Below are 18,359 nucleotides of genomic sequence, written 5' to 3'. Positions count from 1 at the left end.
CCGCTGCCGCTCTGCGGTATGGAATGACAGTATGTGGATGAGCCGCTGCCGCTCTGCGGTATGGAATGACAGTATGTGGATGAGCCGCTGCCGCTCTGCGGTATGGAATGACAGTATGTGGATGAGCCGCTGCCGCTCTGCGGTATGGAATGACAGTATGTGGATGAGCCGCTGCCGCTCTGCGGTATGGAATGACAGTATGTGGATGAGCCGCTGCCGCTCTGCGGTATGGCATGACAGTATGTGGATGAGCCGCTGCCGCTCTGCAGTATGGAATGACAGTGTGTGGATGAGCCGCTGCCGCTCTGCAGTATGGAATGACAGTATGTGGATGAGCCGCTGCCGCTCTGTAGTATGGAATGACAGTATGTGCATGAGCCGCTGCCGCTCTGCAGTATGGAATGACAGTATGTGCATGAGCCGCTGCCGCTCTGCAGTATGGAATGACAGTATGTGGATGAGCCGCTGCCGCTCTGCAGTATGGAATGACAGTATGTGCATAAGCCGCTGCCGCTCTGCAGTATGGAATGACAGTATGTGGATGAGCCGCTGCCGCTCTGCAGTATGGAATGACAGTATGTGGATGAGCCGCTGCCGCTCTGCAGTATGGAATGACAGTATGTGCATGAGCCGCTGCCGCTCTGCAGTATGGAATGACAGTATGTGCATGAATGACAGTATGTGGATGAGCCACTGCCGCTCTGCGGTATGGAATGACAGTATGTGGATGAGCCGCTGCCGCTCTGCAGTATGGAATGACAGTATGTGGATGAGCCGCTGCCGCTCTGCAGTATGGAATGACAGTATGTGGATGAGCCGCTGCCGCTCTGCAGTATGGAATGACAGTATGTGGATGAGCCGCTGCCGCTCTGCAGTATGGAATGACAGTATGTGCATGAGCCACTGCCGCTCTGCAGTATGGAATGACAGTATGTGGATGAGCCGCTGCCGCTCTGCGGTATGGAATGACAGTATGTGGATGAGCCGCTGCCGCTCTGCAGTATGGAATGACAGTATGTGGATGAGCCGCTGCCGTTCTGCGGTATGGAATGACAGTATGTGGATGAGCCGCTGCCGCTCTGCAGTATGGAATGACAGTATGTGCATGAGCCACTGCCGCTCTGCAGTATGGAATGACAGTATGTGGATGAGCCGCTGCCGCTCTGCAGTATGGAATGACAGTATGTGGATGAGCCGCTGCCGCTCTGCAGCATGGAATGACAGTATGTGGATGAGCCGCTGCCGCTCTGCAGCATGGAATGACAGTATGTGGATGAGCTGCTGCCGCTCTGCAGTATGGAATGACAGTATGTGGATGAGCCGCTGCCGCTCTGCAGTATGGAGGGCCATCTGGGCATGCTGTGTAGGTTACTGGCAGCGGGATGCAGTGAGGAGCAGGAGGCAGAGCAAGTGTTCAAGGGCTGTTGATGGGTAACAAAAGTGTAAACCAACAGCTCTGCAGGGAGCACAAGTTGCAGAACGCACACAACTAGAGTATACTTGGGCTCTTTTGGCGGAGCCGCAGTGGGGCACCATGAATACAGTAAGGGGCAGGGGCGGCTGCTGCCGATTTATATTTTTTTTATAACAATTATCGATGGGTTCCACTTATCAGTCTCTGACGACCGGAGGGAGGGGGTTGGAGGATCCCATGGTGGCATCGCGTGACATTGTGCAAGTGGTCCTGAATGAACTGGAGGTGCTGTCTCTTTGCGTGGACAAGGTATCCGGATGCTTCTCGTGGCCGGTCAGGTGTCCGGGCGTTTGTTCTTGAGCAGACAGACGATGTGCAGAGTGGCTCCCGCGGTAAAGCCGCAGCTATGTATTCAGAGTCTCTCGCTGGTTCAGTGCAGCCCTGAATATTTGCGGGCCAAGGTCCCGCCGAGAGGTCAGAAATCTCCCTGAGAATTAACGTCAGGGGGGCAGTCTCCGCGGTCACACAGTCTCTCAGTGCTGGGGAGCGAACACCGATGCTTGCAGAGGGTTGTACACAGTCAGTCAGGGAGAGGGAGCTAACTCTCTCCCTGCGTCCTGGTCCTTCTCCCCCAACCGTGGGGGCACGGTTATAAGTAAAAGCGCACGCAGTGTCGAGCAGTCTCCCGCCGGCAGTGACAGAGGCAAGATGCATGTGCAGTGGGCTCCGGGGGGTGCAGCGCCGGGCCGCAATGACACAGCAGCCCATCCGATGCCGGGATGCCGCCGGAGCCCACCGCAAATATAAGGAAAGAGCCGGGAGTCCTGTTCAGCTAAGCATCGCACTCGAGACTAAGCCAGGGCAGAGTTCAGGACTGTTCGTCGGACCGTGGTCTGCAGGACTTCGTTGGAGAAACATCGCACCAGCTGTTGTCGGCATTTCAGTCTCGGCGTGAACAGGCAGCGTGCAGCACAGAGAGGAGTTCAGTGCGCCCGGTAGCTGGTGGAGAGCGAGGTGCCATGTGCTTCGTGACGGAGCACAGCGCACATGCTGCAAAAGAGAACAGGGTACGGGACAGACACTTGCGCCCTGATTCTGCCAGTGTATATTTGCCGAGCCACATTGGGCTTGTACAGTACTGAGGTCCACATCCTCGTCAGCCACGAGGGGAAGAAGGGACGCCTACCCGAGCAATCCACCTAAGTATATTGCGACCTTGCTTTACACAAGACCCCAAAGGAGAGGGGAAAGTGTCAAGTGTCCCTGAAATGCTCACTCCCACAGTTCCCGATGGTGATGAGGAAGAATCCCTTGCCTCGTTCCCAGAGTTAGATAGTTCACTGCCCGGCAGTCCAAGGGAAGTACGTAGGCCCTGAACTCCAGAGATAGCTGCTCCATTGAACTCCGACGTACTCCCGTCCTCTACGATCCAACCTATCACTCAACCTGAAGATCTGAGTACTCCTAACGTCCTAACAAGCAAATTCAAGAAGAGCCTCATAGTATTCAGTGTGATCACGCTGGTGTTTCACCACTGCGGTATGCACAGAATAATTTCCTTTGGCAGAATGTGGTGCAAGGCAGAACTGGATGCAAAAATTGTGGGTATCTGACCGACCTCCGAAGAACATAAAGGAGCGTGAAAAGTTCACACCCATGGAATGGCGAGCTAAAGGAGAGGAGTGTAAGGAGGAAGACCGGGCTGCGGGTACCTGTGCGGACTCGGGTCTGGAACTTTTGAGACTGCGTCCCTTGTTCCTGGGGAAGGCAAGACAGGACCAGGGCTCTGACCCGGAAGCTGGGGGCGTGGTTCTAAGTAAAAGAGCATGCAGGGTTGTGCAGTTTCCCGCCGGCGGTGACAGAGGCAAGGTGCATGTGCAGTGGGCTCCGGGGGGGGGGGGGGGGTGCGCAGCCGGGCCGCAATAAGACGCGGCCGATCTGATACTGGGACACTGCCAGAGCCCACCGCAGAAATAAGGAAAGAGTCGGGAGTCCTGTTCAGCTAAGCGTTCCACCTAAGAGCTAGGGCAGAATTCAGGACTGTTCGCTGCTGCTCTCGTTGTCGGACCGTGGTCTGCAGGACCTCGTTGGAGAAACATCGCACCAGCTGTTGTTGGCTCTTCAGTCTTGGCTGGAACAGGTAGCACGCAGCAGAGAGGGAAGTGCAGCGCGCCCGCTATCTGGTGGAGAGCGAGGTGCCATGTGCTTTGTGACTGAGTACAGCGCACGTGCTGCAAAAGAGAACCAGGTACGGGACAGACACTTGCACCCCAATTCTGCCATTGTATATTTGCCGAGCTACGTTAGGCTTGTACAGTACTGCGGCATATGGACTATAGGCTCAGCGGAAGGTAACGGAGACAGACAGCTGCCGCCTGAAGGCAGACCACCGTTACCAGCTGAACCTTCTTGTACCAGCACCACGCCAGCCGTTGTTGGCGTCATCAACTGCTCCGTAATTGCCACGGCCTGGAAGACGACTGACAGTCTAAGTTGATCTAACACGAACTACTATTTTTTCCCGTTTTCATTGACTCTGCCCATCTTCTTTTTTTTTGCATCTGAACTGTTTTTGCCCTCCTTTTAACCGTTTTCCTACCTGCGTGGAGTATCCCTCAGTTAAGTAAAACTGTTAACCCTTGCTCTGCCTCCTGTCACTGCATCCTACAACCTCCTGCTTACAGAATGGCTGAATGAGAAGTTGTGACCTATAATAAGGAGGATCTGCCTGTGTCCAGACTCTACATTACAGAAGTCATGGCATCATGGCTCCAGCTGAAGAAATACAGAGCGGCCACATTGACCATCACTGAACCCTCAAAGACATTTAGAGAATCCAGGTTGGGACAATCAGGTCACCTGGCCTCGTACATCAATGGACTGCCACCATCCTAAGCTTGTCATTACCTCCTCTCTGTGGGGGCCCACCAAACGTGGGGAGCCACTGGTGGGGGTATTCTGCATGGGAAATGGCTCTAATCACAGCGTGTCAGTGGAAGAGTGAGACCCTGTAATTTGCACCATATTGGGGATTTGCTGAGACTGTTCTGCATGTTGTGTGTCGGTGGTTCAATAAATCATTGCCACATTGTGTTACCCTCACCCTGTGTTGTCTGAGTAGTGTTCTGCCCACTGTAAGAGCGTGCATTCAGTGGTATGAGCCCTGCCTGCTCCATGCAGTCTTTCTAAAGACAGCCAGACCAGAGGACGAGAGCACCCACTGACCCTGTATCTCTTCAACATCTGTGTGGGATCACATGACGAGACAGAACCTCATACAAAAGATTTGGGAAAGTTCTCCAAGATGTTTGGTACATCCTCCTGCCGAGATCCTCTATAACGTGTGTATAAGTGACGAGAAGAAGTGTTGGAGGCGGTGTGCGGTCACCAGAGACTGATGACGGAGGTGAAGGGCAGTCACCAGAGATTGATAATGGAGGCGACGGGCGGTCACCAGAGACAGAGGGGATTTACATTTCTCTTCATTCACTTTTTCATTGATAACTGAACAAAATACAAAGTTACGTTGCAGCTTTTTTACCACATCAGGATAAATCATTCGTAAAGCCCTGAACACACACAGATACGCTCACACACAGATTGTGGTAAAAATGGAGGACTTTGTGGGACGCTGGGGGTACTTTATGACCTTGCAGTTATAGATTTGGTGGCCATTTTCTTGATCTTTGCTGGTCTGACATTCTGTATGACCATGGTGGGGAATGTGTGCACCTTCTGTAGAAATACAAGCACAGAGTTCTTACCTTCAGCCGGGACTGTATGGAGTTATTCCTCTGGGCCTCCCTCCTCCGATACTGGGCGAGGTGGATCAACTGGTCAGGACGACAGAAGATACCTGAGGCCCATTTCAGTGCTGCCCCTCGAGCCAAATGCTCTGCCTTCTCCAGGGCCGAAATCTCATCTGTATCACACAACATGGGATGGACCAGGCGGTGACATGTACACACATACAATATACACACACTGTCAGGAAACATGAAGTATTTCTTAGTGTTCTAGTTACACATACAGCGCTATCGGCTGCGGCTCCTTGGTTCTTGAATGACGTGCTGCCCTTCCCCCATTAGGTTTGGCCTGTACACGCGAAGTCCCCTGTGCAAGCACAGCTCACAGACATCCCCCTCACAAAGCTGCAGCCCTCTTTCTCCCTGTTGGAAGGGCACATAGCTTCCGTCTCTCTGCCTGTGTATAATTCTACCCCACTCTTTCCCCCCCTAAATCAGGCTTTGTCTGCTGCACATGGTTTTGGAAGTTCCTTTGTTCATTCAGGAGCGAATATAACACAGAATATTCATAGAGGCAGGAAACTTATATTTTTGTAAACTGCATGGTTAGAGCTATCCACAGGTGGGTTTTGAAGCTTCAGTACCCACCAGAAATAGAGAAAAGTGTTCCAGCCATCCACTAGCCTGCAGGTAGTTCTTATTTGGTATCGATAGAAAGATAAATTTCCAAGAGATAACATGATACTTCAGTCAACATGCTGTGAGCCTCGCAGCCAGAGTTATATCAGTCATAAGTTTTCTAGTAACTTTCAAAAGGGAGCACATTCCCTAGCTCCACCCACCCAGTGAGGTCCACCAAAAGAAAGCATAAGGCTAGGATGCCCAACTAGGAAGTTGTCATTTGGTCGGGGTGCCAGCTAGGAAGCTGTGCTGATAGACCATTTTCCCTACTCCACACGGCGTGCTATGGACTCGTAAGTGTAAGTTCTTATTTTAATACACTTTATTTTGTAATTGTATATACTGTAGCTGGTCTCTTTTAGTATTGTTGTAAACACTGCATATTCTTTCTGGAGTAAACTTATAAATTTACTAGTTTTGTTTTTCCTTGCTCTATAATGTACCACCACGATCGTCACGCCAATTACGCTACCGTGTGGGTTAGCTCCTGACCCAATATTGATTTTTATGTAGAATGAGGAGCTGGTGGCAGCCAAGTGTTCTGGGGATTTGGGAGACTCTGGCAGTGACGAAACGGAGGTTTTGTGTGTGTATTATCCGCACTGGGTCCTGGGACATATATACTGCACTCACTGCAGAGTGCCCAATAGCCAGTACACAGCAAGGCAGCCTTTCTGATGACTAGTTATCCTAGGTGTAGTTCCCTGACTGACCTGTGGGTAAGGGGGGGGAGCTAGAGAGCTGCAAGCTCCTAAACCGGAACTGAAGGTGGAAACAAAAGTTGAAGTTGTGGGTGGCTATATGACCCACGACCTCTAATAGTAAATTTGTGAAAATTGGTGGGATATAATAAATCCCTGACAACTGGGGCAATCTCACATCCCCAGTTCATGACATATTGGTGGCAGAGCGGTGGGATAATAGAGCATTAGTGATCTTGTTTGATCATTCCTCTCACTAAAAACTACGAGGACCCTGCTCCAAAGTTTTGGAGAATGAACAGTTTATTAGTGCCGAGACAATACTGTGTATATAGCAGTTAACCCCTCCCCTTCTCTTCATTTTCTGTCCTTTTATTTGGCATCTTTGGCTACGCTTGGAGAGGCCTGGTATAAGCAGCAGTCCAAGGACTGTCTTATTGCCCACTGCATGCATAAACAGATTGACTCCACGGGCAAAACCAAGGCCCAATTGGTTGCTGCACTGATGCAAAATGCCACAGAGCCAATGCATCACCAGAGCCCTGGTGATCTAGAAGCCAGCCCAAGCGCAGGTGGTGCTACTGTGGAGGTCCAACCATTGAATACCGGCCCAGTGAGGACCAAGCCCAGCGGGATGGCACAAGCCCAGTGGGAGGCGAGACAGTACCAGCTGGAGTTAGCCCAAATCCAGGAGCAGAGGTCTGCCCAGCCCAGCAGTGATTCCAGCAATGCTCCATTCGCTAAACCTTGGCCAGAGCACTTTCCTGTGATGGAAGAGGATGGGGACTTGGGCATTTTTTCTGTAGGGATTTGAGAAAGTCTGCAGATAGTATCAGCTGCCTGGGGACCAATGGGCTTGATATCTAACCCAAGGACTCAAAGGAAAAGCTCTGGAGGTGTTTGATTCTCTCCCTCCAGACCATGATGGAGACTATGAGGCCATCATCAAGCAGGCCCTGATAAAGAAGTACCAACTGACTCCTGAGGTTTACCGTAAAAAGTTCCGGAACCTCCAACATGGCCCACATGACAGTTACAGCGATGTGGTGTATGGACTCACAACCCATTTTGACCAGTAGATCCAAGGACTGTCAGTGGACACCTTTGAGATGCTGCAGGACCTGCTGAGGTGTGACAGTTCGTGATGGACCGGGAGCAAAAAGATGCAGACAAAGCAGCGCTAATCGCCGACACCTAAGAGGCCAACCGTAAACCGGAAGTCAGTCACTGCCAGCTGGAAAAGGGGTAAGCCATCAACCAACCCCAGTGCCCCTGCCAACCGGAGGCCCTGTGCCCTTTGCCAATGCTAGGTCTACATCCGACCCTCGCAAGTGCCATTTCTACAGTCGGCCTGGACATCTCAGCGCCACCTGCCCGGAGAAGCAGAAGAAACCCCCAGCCAAGGTCTCAAGGCCTAATGCAGCAGTTCTTTTTGTGGGTGGGGTGGTTGGGAGGGCCTGTGAAAATTTGCAGCATGTCACCTTGGGGAGCAAGGGCGCTATAGGCCTCAAGGACACCGGGGCTGAACGAACCCTCATCCGACCCGGACTGGCAGCCCCTGAAGAGATTATTCCGGGGAAAACCCTGTCAGCAGGATTTGGGGTGTACGCTATCCCTTGCCGATGGCCTGGGTTTTTATAGATTGGGGTGCCAGAAGCAGGGTGAAGGAAGTGGGATTGTCCAAAAACTTGCCCACCGATGTTTTGTTGGGGACTGATTTGGTGAGGATGTTTGCATATTATGTCCCTGACAACCCTCCCCAATCTGATGCTGAGGGTAATGCTAATGATGATCTGAATATGCATGCTTTACCTGACAGTCATTTACCCGATAATGCTTTACCTGATAATGATTTATCTGATAATGATTATGTATCTGAAGGTACAGGAACACTCAGCCATGTCACGCTGCGGGGTGAGATGGCTGAGGAACCCCTAACAGGAGCAAGCGACAGTGCTAAGGGAAATGGGGAAAGGCACAGGAACCATGGGGAAGGTGATGCTGGGCAACTGACCAGTGCCACCGAAGACGGTAACTGCCCCATATATAGCACTGCTCCTGAGGCAAAGGGGGTGGATGGGGAGGTAGTACCCATAGCCTAGAAGGCTAATGGGACCGTGTTAATCCCCGGGGAGACTGCCTACATAGCAGCCGTCACCCGCAGGCAGAGTGCCCAGAATGCAGCCAATGTGGTACTAGCAGGTACGCAGGATGCAGTGACGAGTCGCGAGTCGGTTTGGTGCTTTTATAATAACGTTTATAGGCCTAAAGGGGACTTTCCTCAGTCTCAGCCTGTTAAACCAAAGGGGGTAACAAGGGTTGCCCTCGCAGGGGCTCAATGCAGTTCACACAAACAGAGAACACGACTACGTCCGGTGAGAGCCGGTCACTATAGGGCTGTGGTATGGCCGACTACGGGTCCTTAACTATATAGTCAACTTAGCCGTCTTGTCGTCCCTCGGCGTTCTGGACGGTGGTTCGACGGAGCAGCCGCTGGACCCAGCTGTTGAAGAGCTGACGTAGTCTTCAAGCGTTCCGCCGCTCCTGTGGCACCTCCGGCCCCGGAGGAGTCCTTGGACGAGTAGGCCGCAGCCCCTGGACGGGGGCAAGCGGCAGCAATGCGGGGTGGCGGGTGACAGGCCACCTGTGCAGCTAGCCACTGCGACGGGGACTCCGCGGTGAGCAGAGGCTCGGCCCTTGCCGCGGACTGGACTTGCCTCGGCCACTGGTGAGAGCAGGGCGGCTGCGGGTGGCGGGGATCAGGCCGCAGCCACGGAGCAGGACGGCAACGGCCGCGGGTAGGCCGCAGCCTGTGGTGAGGCGGCAGTGGCCGCGGGCAGGAGCAGGGCAGCAAGTCTCGGACGGTCGTCTCAGCGCTGTCCCTCTGAAGTCCTCAGTGAGCGTCTTCCCTGGCACTGGTAAGTCGCTCTAGCTCTCAGTCGCTTCCACTGTCTCCTGCTGCCTCAGTCCCGGTCTGCTGACTCATCGTGACTGGTGCTCCCCGCCCCTTTTATACTGGCCCCTCCCCTCGCCCATCTGTCTTTCTCAACAGTCCGTCCCCAAACTCTCTCCCCCGGGAAGTTTCCCCCGGAACCTAGACAGGGGCTCCCTTGGTTCCAGCCCGGACACTCAACGGGGGCCGTTCCTCCCACACTCCCCCGCCCTGTATGCTCGCCAGTCCTCGGGCGAGGGTTTTCGTAGACTCGGGTTAGTCTTTTGAGACGACAGTCCTTGTCGCCATACGAACTGGTCCTGTTCGTAACATTCAGGGGGTTTGCCAGCTGTTGATCGCTCGGAGCGTCGAAGCTCAGGTGTAGTGGAGTCTTCTGGGGTGGTGGAGGGTGGTCGACTAGTTGATTCTGGTGGGATGTCCGGGTCCACTGTAGTGCCACTACTTGGGTGGCCCGCAGATAGGACTAGGAAGTACTCTTCGTCATCCAGGTCCCAGACCATGAGCGGGGTGTCGGGGACCTGAGGGGTCGGTTCGAGCCGCGGGGGGGATCAATAGACGTACAAGGCCGTAACATGTTACGGTGCACAACACGAGTGAGAGGCGCGTTGTTTCCTTCAGATTGTATTTCGTACACAGGCCCATCGGGGCTTATCCGGCGCAACACTCTGTACAGGTTCACCTCCCATCGTGGCTCTAACTTGTTTTGGGGACGTTGATCAAGTACCTGATCCCCAGTCTGGAAGTCAATGGGTGAGGGCAGTGCTCCCCCCGGGTGTTCTAGATCCTGGAGCTTTGTGTGGACGATCCGGTGGAGGGTCTGCAGTCGGTGCCGGTGGTTTCGGACCCACAAGGATACTCCGGCCCAAGGTTGGGGTTCCTCCAGGTTTAACTCCACTTCCGTAATTCCTGTGCCTCCCCGGCCGAACAGCAATGAGTAGGGGGTGTAACCAGTCACTTGGTGCACCCGGTTATTATATACCCACACCAGCTCAGGGACATACCCAGGCCAGCGGGCCTTGTGGTCGCTCTCTAAGGTGCGCAGCATTTGGATTAGTGTTCGATTGAATCGCTCGCAGGCTCCGTTTCCCTGCGGGTGGTACGGTGTATTCCGAGTTTTATCGATACCGCAGAGATGATGTAGCTCTTCCATGAGTCTTCCTAGGAAGCACGCTCCTTGGTCCGAATTTATTCGTTGCGGACAGCCGTACACTTGGATGAAATTTTTACAAATTGCATAGGCGGCCGACTCCGCTGTTTGATCTCGGGTGGGGGTGACCACGGCGAACTTGGTGAAATGGTCCACCATAACGAGACAATGTTCATACCCCTGATAGGCAGGACCTATGGTCAGATAGTCCACCGTGAGGAGCTCCAGGGGGGCTGATGTTACAATAAGTCTGCACCAGGGCTTGTTGCGCGGGGGGGGGGGGGGATTTAGCTTCCTCCAGGGAAGGACCCAGCCAAGAAACAGCTGTCTGTGGATGGATACCTGGCCTTGGTATTTCCATTGTCATATCTGTAAACTAGTAGAGAGCTGGATGGTAATGGTGGTTTCCGAAAGGAGCCACCCCTTGGCTGGGTCCTTCCCTGGAGGAAGATCTGGCTAGTCCCGTGTTTGAGACTCTTAAATGAGGCTCCACGGACTTTATTTGCATATTCGTATATCCCAGGGAGCATTGCACTAGGATTTCACTGTGATTGAGCGCCTTTGCCGGCTGCCGCAGTTTTCTTTGACTGGTCTCCCTGAGGTCAGTGATTGTTTCGTGATGTTAGAGATTTACACGGAAAAGAGATTTACACGGAAACCCCGTTGAAAGACCAACACAGGGCGCAGGATAAATGGGCACCGAGCCTTACTGCGATCTTTGGGTAGCACGTTGAACAAGTCAACAGCAGGTGAAGAATTGTTTTTTTTACGCCGTTCCTTGTGCGGTATAAGTGTTTAGGCTACCTATCGTGGCGTTTTGAGAGCAGGGACTGATAGCCCAAGTCCCCACACCCCTCACTGACCACTATCGGCGCGGGTCCCCGCACCCATCACTGACTGCTGAAAGCACGGAGCTGTCACTGGGTGTTTACACGCATTGACAGTTTAAAGTCATGACGAAAACTGAATGCACTGGAGCGGGAACTGACACCGGCTCATGAAGTGCTATGTCAGTCATTGGGTGTTAAGGGGTTAAGCTCCTTGTTAGAAAACAGCAAGTTGTACAAAAAGTCCTGAGACATCAACGAGTCAGACACCTGTAATCAGTAGTTACAGACGTCACAAGAGGTTCACCTGGAAAGGTGAGAGGGCATCGTAGGGTCACCGGAAACATTGCCCAAAAGCCAAATGTCATGAACTTTTAGAATTCACATACACATACAGTGGGGGAAATAAGTATTTGATCCGTTGTTGATTTTGTAAGTTTGCCCACTTAAGGACAGGTTAATTTTAACATTGAGAGAGAAGAATATCAAAAATAAAATCCTGAAAATCACATTGTATAAATTATATAAATGTATTTGCATTTTGCAGTGACAAATAAATATTTGATCCGCTACCAACCATTAAGAGTTCTGGCTCCTACAGACCAGTTATATGCTCCTAATCAAATTGTTACCTGCATTACAGACAGCTGTCTTACATAGTCACCTTTATAAAAGACTCCTGTCCACAGACTCAGTCAGACTCTAACCTCTACAACATGGGCAAGACCAAAGAGCTTTATAAGGATCTCAGGAACAAGATCATAGACCTGAACAAAGCTGGAATGGGCTACAAAACCATAAGTAAGATGCTGGGTGAGAAGGAGACAACTGTTGGTGCAATAGCAAGAAAATGGATGAAATACAAAATGACTGTCAATTGATATAGACCTGTGGCACCATGCAAAATCTCACCTCGCTGGGGTGTCCTTGATCATGAGGAAGTTGAGAGATTGGCCAAAAACTACACGGGAGGAATTTGTTAATGATCTCAAGGCAGCTGGGACCAGAGTCACCAAGAAACCCATTGGTAACACATTATGCCGTAAAGGTTTAAAATTCTGCAATGCCCGCAAGATCCCCCTGCTCAAGAGGGCACATGTGCAGGCACATCTGACGTTTACTAATGAACATCTAGATGACTGAGTGATGGGGAGAAGGTACTGTGGTCAGATGAGACAAAAATTGAGCTCTTTTGCATTAACTGAACTCGCCGTGTTTGGAAGAAGAGAAATGATGCCTTTGACCCAAAGAACACCATCCCCACCGTCAAGCATGGAGGTGGAAACATGTTTTGGGGGTGTCTCTCTGCTAAGGGCACAGGATTACTTCACTGCATCAATGGGAGAATGGATGAAGCCATGTAACATAAAAATTCTGAATGACAACCTCCTTCCCTCCACCAGGACAGTAAAAATGGGTCGTGGCTGGGTCTTCCAGCAAGACAATAACCCAAAACATACAGCCAAGGCAACAAAGGAGTAGCTCAAGAACCACCACATTAAGGTCATGGAGTAGCCTAGCCAGTCCCCAGACCTTATTTTCATAGAAAACTTATGGAGGGAGTTGAAGCTCAGAGTTGCCAAGCGACAGGCTCAAAATCTTAATGATTTAGAGATGGACCAAAATTCCTCCTGACATGTGCACAAACCTCATCAACTACAAGAAACGACCGGCTGATGTGCTTGCCAACAAGGGTTTTGCCACCAAGTATTGCATCTTGTTTGTCAGAGGGATCAAATATTTATTTCTCACTGAAAAATGCAAATACATTTATATAAATTTATACAATGTGATTCTCTGGATTTTATTTTTGATATTCTCTCACTCAATGTTAAAATGGCAGGCACAGTTCTGAATAAGGAACGTGCCTCTGACTAGGGAGCCCATTATGGCTAAATTAGAGTTAAATGCTGTTCAGGGTCCAATTCCCTCCCTTTCCACCACTCCCCAGGTAAAGCACTAATTGGGATGCCCAACTGACCAATGGGATTAAAGGGGAAGGGGCATCCATCCACACCTACAGAGGTTAAAAATCAGGTGCCCGGGGTCAGCGAGTTCCTCTTTCCCTCGGCTGACAAATGGAAGCTTTTGTGACCTCATGACCCCGGAACCCCCCTGCAGCCATGTCTAAGGCCCTGGTGGAGGCTCTGTGGCAGAGAGTAGCCCAAGAATGTGAGCATTGGCTTCAAGCCCTTATTACTGGCCTCTGCACTTACCTCCCTGTGCCCTCTCCTGATCCCGTCGGTGCCTCAGGCGTCGCCTTCCTCCCCTTGGGGCACCATCTACTATTGCCCCTCCTGACCTCTCCCTCCACCCATAGTCTCCCCCCCCTCCAGTAGGGTCACTCATGGTCCCGTCCCCCAACACCACCTCCCCCCATAGAGGTCCCATCCAAGGGCCCACCTCAGTCTTAGTCCCTCCAGAGCGGCTCCGGGTCGTCGAAGAGGCAGTGGCCACAGGACGCCATGCGGGCCGTGCCGCTGCCCCATTCACGGCTCCGCCCCCCGCACTTCCTGGGTACAGACCAGGAACCGCCAGGCCCCTGCTGTTGCCGCCCATCTTCCGATGTGTCACAGCCTGGCTCCAACCACATCCATGCATCACGTCTGGTTTCCCCCAGGACACTTCCGGGTCAGCTCTTGGCAAACCAACTCCGCCCCTCCGGCAGGCACAATCTTACTGCCTGCACAGGGGGATGGAGAGACAGGGCAGAGGTCCCCTCAGCGCGGCTGCAGAGCGAGCTATCAGTCCAACACGACCAATGAAAGCGCCCTCCAGCTGCCACATGCTTGCGGCAGCACAAAAAAGTAATTGCACCAACAACCATCGATGCACCCACAACACCCATAATGATTTCCCAAACAAGCTACTAAAGGTTATACATTAACCCCCGCGCTCCCATACACGGCCCATAATATAGAATATGATAAACAGCACAAGGTTAACTAACAGTGTTATGGCCCATGACCCACTCAATGAACCCCTTATTACACATATAAATGCCCCCAACACACCCCATAGCTGCAGCGGACGCAGGCATAGACGCCTCAGGTCCTCCCGATCCTCCTCAGACAATTCCCACCATCATTCCCGCTGTCCCTCTAACAGACTTTCCTCCCATTACTGCCGCAGGGACAGCTCACATAGGAGCTGCCGCAGATCTCTGTCCTCTAGATGGCGTTCCCCATCCACATCGGAATGATGCGACGCATCTCAGTCCCGATATCCAGGCTCGGGGACACGACGGATGTCAGTCGTCATGTGCTCCATCATCCTCGGAAACTCACCACCATCTCCCAGGGCCTCCAGCCAATTCAACCACCAGACCATCGCCCAAGTGGCAGCCGGAGCTCCTCCATCACCCGGAGTCACTCACGCTCGGCCACACAACAGATGCCAGCTGTCACGTGCTGCATCATTGGCTGCCAGCCAGGGAGACCCATCCACCTCTCCCTGGGCCTTCGGCCAATTCAAAAACCAGACCATCGCCCAAACTGGAGCCGGAGTTCCTCCATCACCTGGAGTCACCCCTCCTACGTCACAGGCCAATGACGATGCAATAAAGAACGTGGCTCATAACACGCAGGAGAACGAGCTAGCTTCAGCTATTAAGGCGCTAGTTAAACACTAAACGGGCCCATGCGGTTCAACCAACAAGGCGACACATCAGTAAGAGAGCTTACACAAACATGCATTTTTCTGTGGAATTAGCCCGCTAGGTACACACATAGGTCAAGAGACCAGACATAAAATATGGAATAACGATTATGTCGACATAAGGTCTGTCAGGAAATACTTTTTTGTGATCCCACTAATATGTCACGGATTTATTTGTATAACCCCCTTTCCAGTTCCAGTTAGGAATTTGCAGCTCTCTGGCGCCTAATTACTCTCAGGTCAGTCAGGGAACTACACCTAGGATAAGTAGTCACCAGAAAGGCTGCCTTGCCGTGTACTTGCTATTGGGTACTCTGCAGTGAGGGTGGTATGTATATCCCCAGTCTCAGGCAGGAAAATACACACATAACCTTCGTTCCGTCACTGCCGCGGTTCATTTATAGAGCAAGGAAAACGAAACTAGTACATTTTATAGATTAACTCCAGAAAATGTAGGCAGTGTTTAAAAAAATATAAGTTACAAAAGAGATAATGTATATACAGAGAAATAAAAGGGATTAAAATATGAAACTTTAACATTATCACTGGCACGCCATGTGGAGGAGGGGGAGGGGAGTTCCTAAGGACAAAGATTCAGTCCACAGCATTGATGGTAGAAATCTGTCTCCCCAGGTCTGAACAATAGCCTCATTGAGCCTTCTAGCCTTAAGGGGGTTTTACACTAAGCGATATCGCTAGCAATATCGCTAAAACGTCACTGGTTTTGTGACGTTATAGCGATATTGCTAGCGATATCGCTATGTGTGATACTTATCAGCGACCGGCTCCCCCGCTGTCCATCGCTGATCGCGCGAGAATGTCCGGCTCCATTTCTCGTCGGGCGCTTCCTGCTGTGACGTCCAGCGACGCGTGGAGGCGGGCGGGAGGACGCCAGGATCACTGTGTGTGAATGGTAAGTATCGTGCGCTGCGTCGCTGCTGAATCGCTGTGAGGTCTTTCTGTATGAAAGCTCACTAGCGATCATTTAGCGATGCACCAGCGATCCTGACCGGGTGGGATCGCTGGTCGGATCGCTGGTGCATCGCTAAATGTAAAAGGGCCTTTATGCCTTTACTTTGCTGACCTCACTGGGTGGGCGGAGCCAGGGAGTGTCTTCCCTTTTTAACATTACTAAAAACTTCTAAGTGCCATAACTCTGGCTGCGAGGCTTCCAGAGTGACTACAGGAGTATTATATGTTTTCTTGCCAAATTATCTTTCATTTAAGACTGAACATGCCGCATCTGCGAAGCTGGAGCGGCCAGGATTCAGTTTCTTGATTTCTGGCGGCCACACAAGATTCAAAACCCACCTGTGGATAGTTTAGGTTGGCAAGAAAGGGCATTTCCCAGCCTGGCCACAGAATTAGGATCACTCGCTTGTTGAAGGTAGACTTACTGTCTGGAAAAAACTCCTACAACCCTACCATGGCTATACCTGGGTAATTAATCCTGATGAAGGGGCCTTTTGAGCCCTGAAAGCTTGCAAATATAATTTCCCTGGTTAGCCAATAAAGGTATCACTCTTTGAAAATTTCTCTCACTTTTTTTCGGACATAAGTATTTGCAGCAATCTACAAAAACCAATGGTGCAAAGGCAGCTGGCCAAAGTTAAGGACTACGCCAGGCTGAGGGGCGCGATCCAGCCCTGTTAGAAATTTTCGCAATAGTATCATCAGTGGAGCTATGGGGGACATAGCTGAGAAACGCAAACATTCGATTTCAAACGAAAAATCCGAGAACTGCAAGGAGCTTAAACCATATGTCTTCTGCATCCCGCCCTTACTCGCTCTCACACCAGCTAGCGCTAACTATGCTTGAAACACATCTCATGTCAAGCCATTCTGTAATGCTGTAGATAAGCCCCCGGTCCGACCTAAAAGATAAGAAAATTACATTTTATTATACTCGCCCGGGGTGGCGGTCCGGTCCAGTGGGTGTTTCAGGTCCTGGTCCAGCGCCTCCTATCTTCTTGTGACGCCGCCCTCCTGCTTGCTTCCTCACTCCCGGCATCGCACTTCTGCACAGGCGCACGTGTCTGCCCAGTTGAGGGCAAAGTACTGCAGTGAGCAGGTGCCGGGAAAGGTCAGAGGCGGCCAGCGCACTGCAGTACTTTGCTCTGCCCTCAACAGGGCAGATAGATACGCCTACGCAGGGGCGCGATGCCGGGAGCGAGGAAGCAAGAGGGCTGCATCACAAGAAGATGGGAGGCGCCAGACCGGACCTGCGACACCCATTGGACCGGACCGCATGGAACCCCCCGGGTGAGTATAATAAAACTTATTTTTCTTATCTAGCAGGCTGGATCGGGGGCAGATATATACGGCATTATAGAATGTCGAAGATAAGCCCTGAAAGGCAGCGGCCGCATCTTATAGCAGCCAAAACAGGTGACAGGTTAAAGGCTGGAAAAGGCTTCAACCGAGTTAGGAATGTGGTCACCCCATTTCATTGAGGATTATTGCATGACATTATTTCAATATCCCCATCAATACGCAAGTCCAATATGAGGCGATCCTCATAGCAGCAGCCTTTGCTATTGCTTTTTTCGGCGCGCTGCGCATTAGCGAACTGTTGTTGCAGTCAAAAATAGTGACAGAAGGCAGTATAATCAATGAGGACTTGGTCATATGCAGCTACGCTCTGTGCCGGTAGGGGCACGCGGGTCCTGGTTACCTCAAATGGCCCAGTATGCCCGCTAAAAATAGTCATACGTTACGCAAGCCGATTTTTCCTCTCTCATACAGACGGGTCCCCTCTTACCAAATATCAATTTCAGGCAATTTTCAAGCAGTGCTTAGCGAGAACCGGCGCTAATCCAAAGGAATACGTGACGCATTCTTTCCGAATTGGGGCAGCCACCAAAGCAGCTAGAGCAGGAGAATTGGAGGCCGAAGTGCGAGAATGGGTGAGTAGAAATCCGCATGCTTCGCCAGATATGCAAGACCTGATTTGCTGAAGTAACACATTTTGTTTCTTACAGGCAAGCCCGCAGTCTGGGTATTAGGACATTCATATGTATACTGGGCGGCCAAAAGGGCTGAGCTTCAACAAGGAGGAAGAAATCTAGGCTTCCCGAGACTGAGGAGGTCAACTGGAGAGGTATCAGAGGCCTCCAATGGCAACAGGTCTTCCTGGAGATAGTCGACATCTCCAGGTGGGTCAAAGGGCCGGTAATATTGGTGTTACACGCTGGTGGCAATGATTTTGGAAAAAAAAAAAAAAAAATTGCCGA

At 51.5% G+C, this 18,359-nt stretch overlaps 1 protein-coding gene across 3 annotated transcripts in view; it reads right to left on the bottom strand.

Moving 5' to 3' along the window:
• Positions 1-18,359, bottom strand: part of EXOC3L1 (exocyst complex component 3 like 1) — a 60,964-nt gene that overhangs the window by 41,729 nt on the left and 876 nt on the right. For 2 of the 3 annotated variants that reach the window (XM_073564242.1, XM_073564243.1), the window contains exon 2: positions 5,179-5,336. In XM_073564242.1, the coding sequence (XP_073420343.1) occupies positions 5,179-5,336 (158 nt within the window). Of the gene's footprint in view, positions 1-5,178; positions 5,353-18,359 lie in introns of those variants that run through there. The other variant, XM_073564240.1, reaches the window with a different exon arrangement.

This window comes from Dendrobates tinctorius, unplaced genomic scaffold (assembly GCF_039654945.1).
Source record: "Dendrobates tinctorius isolate UK_male_01 unplaced genomic scaffold, ASM3965494v1 ptg000440l, whole genome shotgun sequence".
In the NCBI taxonomy this organism is placed as follows: domain Eukaryota; kingdom Metazoa; phylum Chordata; class Amphibia; order Anura; family Dendrobatidae; genus Dendrobates; species Dendrobates tinctorius.
Note: the sequence above shows the minus strand (reverse complement) of the source record. Positions and strands in the feature narration are given on the sequence as shown.